The sequence below is a fragment of the Oncorhynchus gorbuscha genome, linkage group LG03, assembly GCF_021184085.1.
Source record: "Oncorhynchus gorbuscha isolate QuinsamMale2020 ecotype Even-year linkage group LG03, OgorEven_v1.0, whole genome shotgun sequence".
Classification (NCBI taxonomy): Eukaryota; Metazoa; Chordata; class Actinopteri; order Salmoniformes; family Salmonidae; genus Oncorhynchus; species Oncorhynchus gorbuscha.
This window is the reverse complement of record NC_060175.1, coordinates 17,078,495-17,088,494: the sequence shown is the minus strand read 5'-3', so window position 1 is coordinate 17,088,494 and position 10,000 is coordinate 17,078,495. Positions and strand designations below refer to the sequence as shown.

The 10,000-nt window shown below is 41.0% G+C and overlaps 1 protein-coding gene across 3 annotated transcripts in view; it reads right to left on the bottom strand.

Annotated features, from left to right (window-relative positions):
- The window catches only part of LOC124026877 (copine-9-like), a 224,297-nt gene that overhangs the window by 40,889 nt on the left and 173,408 nt on the right, over positions 1-10,000 (bottom strand). For 2 of the 3 annotated variants that reach the window (XM_046339550.1, XM_046339554.1), the window contains 5 exons: positions 9,894-10,000; positions 8,188-8,241; positions 7,904-7,965; positions 7,378-7,424; positions 6,437-6,618 (listed from right to left, as the gene is read on the bottom strand). The exon at positions 9,894-10,000 is cut by the window's right edge and continues 5 nt beyond it. In XM_046339550.1, the coding sequence (XP_046195506.1) occupies positions 6,437-6,618; positions 7,378-7,424; positions 7,904-7,965; positions 8,188-8,241; positions 9,894-10,000 (452 nt within the window). The remainder of the gene's footprint in view (positions 1-6,436; positions 6,619-7,377; positions 7,425-7,903; positions 7,966-8,187; positions 8,242-9,893) is intronic. The other variant, XM_046339553.1, reaches the window with a different exon arrangement.

Sequence of the window (10,000 nt, the reverse complement as noted above, 5' to 3'; positions counted from 1 at the left end):
AATGGGAGAACTCATGTCAGTAGGCATAACACAGGGCTGATCAGTAATGGGAGAACTCATGTCAGTAGGCATAACACAGGGCTGATCAGTAATGGGAGAACTCATGTCAGTAGGCATAACACAGGGCTGATCAGTAATGGGAGAACTCATGTCAGTAGGCATAACACAGGGCTGATCAGTAATGGGAGAACTCATGTCAGTAGGCATAACACAGGGCTGATCAGTAATGGGAGAACTCATGTCAGTAGGCATAACACAGGGCTGATCGGTAATGGGAGAACTCATGTCAGTAGGCATAACACAGGGCTGATCAGTAATGGGAGAACTCATGTCAGTAGGCATAACACAGGGCTGATCAGTAATGGGAGAACTCATGTCAGTAGGCATAACACAGGGCTGATCTGTAATGGGAGAACTCATGTCAGTAGGCATAACACAGGGCTGAACGGTAATGGGAGAATTCATGTCAGTAGGTGTAACAGGACTGATAATTTTGGGAGAACTCGTCCATAACGCCCATACCCAGTAAGCATAACACAGGACTGATCAATGGGAGAACCTTCTGCATAACACAGGACTGATAATGGGAGAACAAGTAGGCAGTCACCTGATAGTAATGGGAGAACTCATGTCAGTAGGCATAACACAGGGCTGATCGCTCATTTCAGTAGGCATAACACAGGGCTGATCAGTAATGGGAGAACTCATTGTAGGCATAACACAGAGTAAGGGAGAACTCATGTAGTTAACACAGGTCTGATCGGAGGGAGAACTCATGTCAGTGGCATAACACAGGGCTGATCGGTAATGGGAAACTCATGTCAGTAGGCATAACACAGGACTGATCAGTAATGGGAGAACATGTCAGTAGGCATAACACAGGACTGATCGGTAATGGGAGAACTCATGTCAGTAGGCATAACACAGGGCTGATCGGTAATGGGAGAACTCATGTCAGGCATAACACAGGACTGATCAGTAATGGGAGAACTCATGTCAGTAGGCATAACACAGGACTGATCAGTAATGGGAGAACTCATGTCAGTAGGCATAACACAGGGCTGATCGGTAATGGAAGAATTTACGTTGGCTGAATATTTTCTTTAGACAATGTGAAAAAGACAAATGGGTAAATCAATCAAGACATAAGAACAAAAATAATCCAGCAAACAATATGTCTGTTCCCAAAAATGAATTTATCGTCACATAATAATACAAAGTTAAATAGCCAAAAGTCATTCAGCCAACATAAAAGACAGTCTGCTTTAAGCCCTGTCCGGCCAGGATAAAAGAGTGTTCTACAGCCTATATCCTTCATTAAGTTCATCTGACAAAAACGAGACAACAGCCATCTGGTCTTTCTCATTCTCTTTGAAGAGAAAACTAATTAAAAGGAAGAAATAAACACGCTAAAGGAAGTGAAAATGAATGCCTTCCGAAGACACACTTTTTGGTGTCCGCAACTGTGGCTGGTAAAACAGGTTGTATAACCAGCCACGAGGGACACTGGCGCATTGTTGTGATACGACTATTATGGGACAGACTCCATGGGACAGAAAGTATAGTAGTAGTATAGTTATGATTCTACATTTTACAGACGTCCAGCTCAAACTTAGTTTATTCAGACCCCTTCACTTTTTCCACATTTTGTTACATTACAGCCTTATTCTAAAATTGACTAAATAAAAACAATGAATGTTGTGACATGACTATTATTGACCTTATGGGACAGACTCCATGGGACAGATAGTATTGTAGTAGTATAGTTAGGATTCTACATTTTACAGATGTCCAGCTCAAACTTAGTTTTTTTGCACAATGAGAATTGGGTGAGACAAATGACTTGTATCACACATCTGCATCAACCATTACTGCAGCAACCATTACTGCAGCAACCATTACTGCAGCAACCATTACTGCAGCAACCATTGCTTGTACAGGCTTCATAACATTGTCATAACACTTCATTACCCTCTAAACCAGACATAAACGCAACATACACAAGTGCTGAACTAAACGTTATAACCTGTCATCAAGATCAAAGGGCAAACATTTGAAAACATTGCTACCTATCGAGGGCAATTTAAAAGGACAAGAAAAATAAGTCATTTAATGTCCATTTTCCTTACAGTCTACTGTATTATTTTGCTTCAACCTTTGTATAATTTCCTTCACGTCAAGGAGATTTCTTTAAGGTGAATTCCTCCAGCTTTGGGAAGAAAATAAAAATAGCCGAAAATAAGGCTGCTTTTTTTTTTTTTACTCTTCTTTGTTCAACATTTCCTCCGCTTTTTCTTTTTCCTCTGTCCAGGGAGATAATAGACGTCTAGAATCTGAGGAGAAGTCGTTTTTTTGTGCTTAGTGTTTACTCTTTGTTGTTCTTTCTTCATCGTTTCAGGATGCTAAGCTAAGCGCTACGTCCTCCAAAGTCTATTCCAGTCTCCGCGTCTGTCTGGTCCCTCGTTTGGTTCGCACTTTTCTGCTACAAACAGATGGATTTTTTTTCTTCTTTCCGAGCCACTTTCTGACTCACAATGTTTTCTTCCTCTACCCTTGTTCAAACAGTTCACAGAACTACTTGAGGCCGACGCTAGCGCACGGGCTTACACAACAGTGCTGCAATTTGTATTTTGTGTTGACATATTTATAGGCTTTCGTGTTCCTCGTGACATTATTACCCCATGTAAAGGTAATGTGTTCACGGTGTAATTCATGTGGGCTGTACGGATGGATAGAGTCAATGTCAGACTTCACAGAAAATCCTAAGAAACTAAGGAAACTCAGTACTGAATCAAGCCTTTTGCCTTCTGACGATGAATGTTAATTATACAATGATGTTATGTAGTATAGAAGTATGATTGCCTCATGTCAGTAGGCATAACACAGGTAGGTATTTCACAGGTAACTGTATTTTCATTGCTAAGAAATGTAATAGATTTGGCTTGGAGCTTCAGTCAGCCTTGGATACAAATTGATATAGAGGATGTACAGAAAGATGGCCTTCACTACTCAAAAATAGGCTATTCAAAGTCTCGCATCTGAGCCAGACAGATGGATACATACAGAGCATTCGGAAAGTATTCAGACCTCATGACTTTTCCCACATTTTGTTACTTTACAGTTTTTTTTCCAATCTACACACCATTTTTTTTACATGTTTTATTTAACTAGGCAAGTCAGTTAAGAACAAATTCTTATTTACAATGACAGCCTACCAAAAGGCAAAAGGCCTCCTGCGGGGACAAGGGCTGGGATTAAAAATACAAATAAATTAAAGAAAATATAGGACAAAACATCAGAGAGACAACACCGACACTACATAAAGTGAGACCTTTTTGCTGAAATATCACATTTACATAAGTATTCAGACCTTTTACTCAGTATTGTTAAAGCAACTATGTTAGCGATTACAGCCTCGACTCTTCTTGGGTATGACACTACAAGCTTGGCACACCTGTATTTTGGAAGTTTCTCCCATTCTTTTCTGCAAATCCTCTCAAGCTCTGTCAGGTTGGATGGGGAGAGTCGCTGCACAGTTATTTTCAGGTCTCTCCAGAGATGTTCGATCGGGGTTCAAGTCTGGGCTCTGGCTGGGTCACTCAAGGCCATTCAGAGACTTGTCCCGAAGCCACTCCTGCGTTGTCTTGGCTGTGTGCTTCGGGTCACTGTCCTGTTGGAAGGTGAACCTTTGCCCCCAGTCTGAGGTCTTGAGTGATCTGGAGCAGCAAGCGGGCTGTCATGTGCCTTTGACTGAGGAGTGGATTCCGTCTGGCCACTCTACCATAGAGGCCTGATTGGTGGATAGTTGCAGAGATGGTTATCCTTCTGGAAGGTTCTCCCATCTCCACAGAGGAACCCTGGAGCTCTGTCAGAGTAACCATCAGGTTCTTGGTCACCTCCCTGACCAAGGCCCTTCTCTCTCGATTGCTCAGTTTGGCCGGGTGGCCAGCTCTAGGAAGAGTCTTGGTGGTTAAAAACCTCTTCCATTTAAGAATGATGGAGGCCACTGTGTTCTTGGGGATCTTCAATGCTGCAGACATTTTTTGGTACCCTTTCCCATAATTGTGCCTCGACACAATCCTGTCTTGGAGCTCTACAGACAATTCCTTCAACTTCATGGCATGGTTTTTGCTCTGACATGCACTGTCAACTATGGGACTTTATATAGACAGGTGTGTGCCTTTCCAAATCATCTCCAATCAATTAAATTTACAGTGCCTTGCGAAAGTATTCGCCCCCCTTGAACTTTGCGACCTTTTGCCACATTTCAGGCTTCAAATAAAGATATAAAACTGTATTTTTTTGTGAAGAATCAACAACAAGTGGGACACAATCATGAAGTGGAACGACATTTATTGGATATTTCAAACTTTTTTAACAAATCAAAAACTGCTAAATTATTCAGCCCCCTTTACTTTCAGTGCAGCAAACTCTCTCCAGAAGTTCAGTGAGGATCTCTGAATGATCCAATGTTGACCTAAATGTCTAATGATGATAAATACAATCCACCTGTGTGTAATCAAGTCTCCGTATCAATGCACCTGCACTGTGATAGTCTCAGAAGTCCGTTAAAAGCGCAGAGAGCATCATGAAGAACAAGGAACACACCAGGCAGGTCCGAGATACTGTTGTGAAGATGTTTAAAGCTGGATTTGGATACAAAAAGATTTCCCAAGTTGTAAACATCCCAAGGAGCACTGTGCAAGCGATAATATTGAAATGGAAGGAGTATCAGACCACTGCAAATCTACCAAGACCTGGCTGTCCCTCTAACATTTCAGCTCATACAAGGAGAAGACTGATCAGAGATGCAGCCAAGAGGCCCATGATCACTCTGGATGAACTGCAGAGATCTACAGCTGAGGTGGGAGACTCTGTCCATAGGACAACAATCAGTCGTATATTACACAAATCTGGCCTTTATGGAAGAGTGGCAAGAAGAAAGCCATTTCTTAAAGATATCCCATAAAACGTGTCCTTTAAAGTTTGCCACAAGCCACCTGGGAGACACACCAAACATGTGGAAGGTGCTCTGGTCAGATGAAACCAAAATTGAACTTTTTGGCAACAATGCAAAACGTTATGTTTGGCGTTAAAGCAACACAGCTCATCACCCTGAACACACCATCCCCACTGTCAAACATGGTGGTGGCAGCATCATGGTTTGGGCCTGCTTTTCTTCAGCAGGGACAGGGAAGATGGTTAAAATTGATGGGAAGATGGATGGAGCCAAATACAGGACCATTCTGGAAGAAAACCTGATGGAGTCTGCAAAAGACCTGAGACTGGGATGGAGATTTGTCTTCCAACAAGACAATGATCCAAAACATAAAGCAAAATCTACAATGGAATGGTTCAAAAATAAACATATCCAGGTGTTAGAATGGCCAAGTCAAAGTCCAGACCTGAATCCAATCGAGAATCTGTGGAAAGAACTGAAAACTGCTGTTCACAAATGCTCTCCATCCAACCTCACTGAGCTCGAGCTGTTTTGCAAGGAGGAATGGGAAAAAATTTCAGTCTCTTGATGTGCAAAACTGATAGAGACATACCCCAAGCGACTTAAAGCTGTAATCGCAGCAAAAGGTGGCGCTACAAAGTATTAACTTAAGGGGGCTGAATAATTTGCACACCCAATTTTTCAGTTTTTGATTTGTTAAAAAAGTTTGAAATATCCAATAAATGTCGCTCCACTTGATGATTGTGTCCCACTTGTTGTTGATTCTTCAGAAAAAAATACAGTTTTATATCTTTATGTTTGAAGCCTGAAATGTGGCAAAAGGTCGCAAAGTTCAAGGGGGCCGAATACTTTCGCAAGGCACTGTACCACTAGTGGACTCCAATCAAGTTGTAGAAACATCTCAAGGATGATCAGTGGAAACAGGATGCACCTGAGCTCAATTTCGAGGTCTCATAGCAAAGGATCTGAATACCTATGTAAATATGTTTTTTTTAAATTTGAATACATTTGCAAAAATGTCTAAAAACCTGTATGGGGTATTCTGGGAAGATTGATGAGAATTGTTTTTATTTAATCAATTTTATAAGATAAGGCTGTAAAGTAACAAAATGAGGAAAAGGGGGAAGAGGAAGAGGGGTCTGAATAGTTTCCGAATGCACTGTATACTGTTCACTATTTTAGTTTCTGGCTCTTGTTTGATATGAACTCTTACCCGTAAATGTGTATGAATAAAGAAAGCAATGTGGAATGCAACGTCACATAATAGTGAAAAAGCGCGAGAGCAAAAAAACATATTACAGGACGGACGTTGATGTCAAAAAATATTTATATAGTTCCAAGAACTCTTATGTGGATCAGTAAGACTGTAGGAAGAACTACCAGCACCTCTTTGCAATAAATGAAACAGTTCCTGATCATTCCCCACTCTGGTAGAGAAGCAGTACCATTCTCTCTAGCCCTCCCTCTTTCTCTCACCAGTGGGAAGACATGGGAGATCTTGCCGTCCGGTGGCAGCTTGGCTCCGAAGCCGTAGGCGGGGAACATCTTGTCACTGTCGTAGTCCTGGATGATCTCCCCCACAGCCTTCAGGGCCATGGCGTAGGCATTCATCTGGTAGGGACTCATGTAGTGCAGAGAGGTGGGCTGGGATGGGTTACCTGGAACACAGCAACAGAGCATACATTATTTATTTATTTCAACACATTTTAACAAATAGCAGCTGGTTAGCTAATTAGAGAAAGGTTAGCCATTTGTTGGCAAAAATATATGTCCAAGACAAGAAAGCTTACCAGCAGCCAGCAGCCAGCAGCACTGGTACTCATGGGGGCTGTGTGTCACACCCTGACCTTAGATATCTCTGTTTTCTATATATTTTGGTTAAGTCAGGGTGTGACTAGGGTGGGTACTCTAGGTTTTTGTATGTCTAGGGGTTTTGTATGTCTAGGGGTTTTGTATGTCTATGTTTAGTTGCCTGTCAGCACTAGTTTGTATAGCTTCACGTTTCGTTTGGTTGTTTTTTGTTAATTCATTAAAAAGAGAACGTACACATACCACGCTGCGCCTTGGTCCGATCCTTATGACGAGCGTGACACTATGTCAGATACTCGAGGGAGTGTAATTAGCTCAATATTAGGAGTTGAGAAATAATAATTAATAGAAAGAATCATTATTAGAAATAAAATATTCTCCTCTTTTATATTGTAGATACTGTATGTAATTCAAAATTGGTTTATTCTGTTGTTTCTAGCGATATTCATGAATATACCATGCAGTATACCATGTTTAATAACCCTGCTTTAGATGACAGGTTAGCATAACATTATTTCATAAGGATTTTAGGGAAACGTTAGTCCTTCAGTAGCCTAAAAGAGATGCAAATAAACAACAAACTGTATCAGTAATTTGGCTACACTTACCATTAGACGCTGTGAAATCGATGGCCACTGTGAAGTTGAGTTGCGTCCTGGTGAGACAATGATTAATTACGATGAATAACAAACTTTACCAGGCAAAAACATAATAAAGTCTAGAAAGGATATTGTTCGTTTAAACAACGCAAAACAATTTCAGACATGCACGCTAGACTGAGCAAGCCATCAACATCAGCCTCTAACGTTAATGGAACATCACTAAGATTGGCCTCTAATGTTTATGCAAAGTTATTAAGAGTTGACTCTAACATTAATACAAAGTTATTGAGAGTGGGCTCTAACATTAATACAAAGTTATTGAGAGTGGGCTCTAACATTAATACAAAGTTATTGAGAGTGGGCTCTAACATTAATACAAAGTTATTGAGAGTGGGCTCTAACATTAATACAAAGTTATTGAGAGTGGGCTCTAACATTAATACAAAGTTATTGAGAGTGGGCTCTAACATTAATACAAAGTTATTAAGAGTGGGCTCTAACATTAATACAAAGTTATTAAGAGTGGGCTCACCCTCCCCGGATGAAGTCCACAAACGTGTATTCTGACTCCACTTTGAAGGACAGCAGTGTCACCTTCAGAGGAGAGAGAGAGCGAGAGAGCGAGAGCGAGAGAGCGAGAGCGAGAGAGCGAGAGAGAGAGAAACAGGGTGATAGAGAGGGAGAGAAAGAGAGAGAGGGGGGGGGGGAATAGATGGAAAAGCAAAACCTTTACTGTATATGACATATCACATTGGCAATGAATCCTATCTATAAAACACCGACAGGTGGAGATGGGAAATCTCAAACGATACTCACTGTCCCTGAATTGACGTATTTCTTCTTCTTGCCTTTCTTTTTATGGTTTAGAACCTGAACAAAAATGTGTAGGGAAGGGAAAATTATATATTGGGGCGGCAGGGTAGCCTAGTGGTTAGAGCATTGGACTAGTAACAGGAAGGTTGCAAGTTCAAACCCCCGAGCTGACAAGGTACAAATCTGTCGTTCTGCCCCCTGAACACCCACTAAGAGTGGCCTCTAACATTAATGCAGGCCGTCATTGAAAATAAGAATTTGTTCTTAACTGACTTGCCTAGTTAAATAAAGGTAAAATAAAATTGAAAAATAAAACAGATTGATACAGATGTCTTAGAAAAGAGGACTGTTTGATTTCACCATATTGTTCAGAGTATGTACTGTAGGTGTGGTAAGGAAAGAAATTGGGCCGAATCTAACATTTTATATTATAAGTGATGAAAAATAACTATTTTTATAGCAGGGATATTTGAGTGTAGTCGTAACATTCGGAAATTGGGAAAATCACAAAAATGCTTCACTGCTCATCTCATTATTAAAGATACAATATGACAAACAGTTGTAATATAGGAAGCTGAGGATGTGTCCTTAAAGCTGCAATATGTAACTTTTTGGGCGACCAAACCAAATTCACATAGAAATGTGAGTTATAGATGTGAGTTATTGGGGTGGCAGGTAGCCTAGTGGTTAGAGCGTTGGACTAGTAACCGAAAGGTTGCAAGATCGAATCCCTGAGCTGACAAGGTAAAAATCTGTAGTTCTGCCCAGTTGAAAGAGTACCATACTGCCCAGTTAACCCACTGTACCTATGCCATCATTGAAAATAAGAATTTGTTGTTAACTGACTTGCCTAGTTAAATAAAAAAAATAATGCTTTCTCTATGGAAGCACTATTTCTATGCTTCCCATTCTTCAGTTTTGTTTTTGAGTGTTTTACTTTTGGTTTTACGCATAAGCTTCAAACAGCTGAAAATATAATATTTTTGGTTATGGAAAATATATTAGATGCTCTAATGACTCTCTAAAATATACCTGCTTGTTTTTTCACATAAACTGAAATTAGGCAAACTATTCACATTTTTGCAACCAGGAAATGGTGGAGCAATTTCTGCATAGTGCACCTTTAAACAGTACAAGTCAGTTGAAAATGTCCTACATAATATAAACATTTTAATAAATTCTCATCCCTATGAGCAAAATACATTTTTATTTGTATTTTTTATTTCCTCCCCCCCTTTTTCTCCCCAATTTCATGGTATCCAATTGTTTAGTAGCTACTATCTTGTCTCGTCGCTACAACTCCCGTACGGGCTTGGGAGAGACGAAGGTTGAAAGTCATGCGTCCTCCGATACACAACCTAACCAAGCCGCACTGCTTCTTAACACAGCGCGCATCCAACCTGGACAAGGATTTCCCTACCAGCTAAACCCTCCCTAACCCGGGCGACGCTAGGCCAATTGTGCGTCGCCCCACGGACCTCCCGGTCGCGGCCGGTTACGACAGAGCCTGAGCGCGAACCCAGAGTCTCTGGTGGCACAGCTGGCGCAGCAGGACAGCGCCCTTAACCACAACCACTGCGCCACCCGGGAGGCCAAAATACATTTTTTTTAAATGTATTTTTCAGCTGAAAATATTTTTCAACATCTTGTGCTCACTAGGATACATGCTTAAGTGTTGCAGGCTGTAAGTGTTCTTTTCTTTTTTTTACCTCATAGACGTTGAACTGGCTCTGGCCTCTGGAGAATTCTCTGTAGCTGGTGGTGAACTCGCCAATGAAGTCATGACTGTGGGAATAGTTGCGAGAGTAACACCTGC